The sequence below is a fragment of the Penaeus monodon genome, chromosome 23 (genome assembly GCF_015228065.2).
Source record: "Penaeus monodon isolate SGIC_2016 chromosome 23, NSTDA_Pmon_1, whole genome shotgun sequence".
In the NCBI taxonomy this organism is placed as follows: Eukaryota; Metazoa; Arthropoda; class Malacostraca; order Decapoda; family Penaeidae; genus Penaeus; species Penaeus monodon.
This window is the reverse complement of record NC_051408.1, coordinates 6,976,772-6,977,979: the sequence shown is the minus strand read 5'-3', so window position 1 is coordinate 6,977,979 and position 1,208 is coordinate 6,976,772. Positions and strand designations below refer to the sequence as shown.

Sequence of the window (1,208 nt, the reverse complement as noted above, 5' to 3'; positions counted from 1 at the left end):
GGCGAGTTGTGAGGCCCGAGTCCTCTTTGGTGAGCGCCGCGGAATGGTTCGCTTCCACTAAAGTATTTACTAATAGTGGGCATTTTGGCTTTTTGAGGTAAGTTTTTAAGGAGAGAATTGTTTACTGTTGTTGGAATTGTAATTAATTTGCATGATAAGGAGAACATTTTCACAGAGATTTCAAGGACCTTTGTCTTGTGACATGGTGATGATGCAATAATGAAATATTACTTTGAATTTATTGCTGCTTCATTTGGGCAACATAGAGGTGCACTTCGTATTTGTCTATTAGAGACTGTGTATATTCTATAATTATATGAAGCATTTTAATTCAAAGATTTTCCTGCAAGGAAGTAGAAAAAAAAAGTAAATTTAGCAGTCAGCTTTGTCGTACTCAGCAGTTTTACAAGAATAGTAGCCTTCTAAAAATCTCAAGAAGATAATATTAACCAAAGGAGAGGGTGAAAAGTGCCCATGTTTTGGGAACTAAACTATGAAATATGTGAACAGATGCACAAGCAAGATGCTCCTAGGCTATCTTCTTGCATAGTTAACATAGGTTGGTTCAAGATTTTGTATGGATAGAAGATATGTAGAACTTGAAATGTATTTATGCTATACATGTATTAAAATGTTCAAAGATTTCTTAACATATATATGAAGAATTCTGTAGGTAAATGATTTCAAGGCAACAGCAAATTTTCCCAGGCAAATTTGCTGTTGCTTTGAAACCATACTGCAAATTACACTGAGACTATTGAGAATTTTTTTTTATAATTTAGGTTGTTTTATACTATCTACACTGAGTTTTATGGAAGTATTTTAGAATAACCAGGATATTTAGTCTGTGTGCAATCCCCATGATTGTTTTAGCTACATATTTTTCTACATAAAAAAGACTTTTCCCAGGAGTTTGTAGAATAATTGAGCAAGTGAGACATGCTGGACCAAAGACAGATAATACAATCTTTAGTTATAGTAGAACAGTACTCAGAATATACAGCTCACTTTGCTGTTACAGGGAGGACGGATCCTTTGTGATCAACAATGTTCCGTCGGGGTCCTATGTCGTCCAGGTGATGAATCCCACCTTCATCTATGAGCCACTACGTGTTGACATCAACTCCAAGGGGAAAATAAGAGCTAGGGCTGTGAATCACATCCAGCCATCGAATGTTGTACAGGTGAGAGCCAGAGACTGCTGTGTA

At 36.2% G+C, this 1,208-nt stretch overlaps 1 protein-coding gene across 1 annotated transcript in view; it reads left to right on the top strand.

The window, feature by feature from the left end:
- LOC119587752 (ER membrane protein complex subunit 7 homolog) overlaps positions 1-1,208 on the top strand; it is a gene marked incomplete in the record, with an annotated part of 2,609 nt that overhangs the window by 197 nt on the left and 1,204 nt on the right. Inside the window, 2 exon segments of the mRNA XM_037936437.1 lie at positions 1-97; positions 1,022-1,184. Of these exon segments, the coding sequence (XP_037792365.1) occupies positions 1-97; positions 1,022-1,184 (260 nt within the window).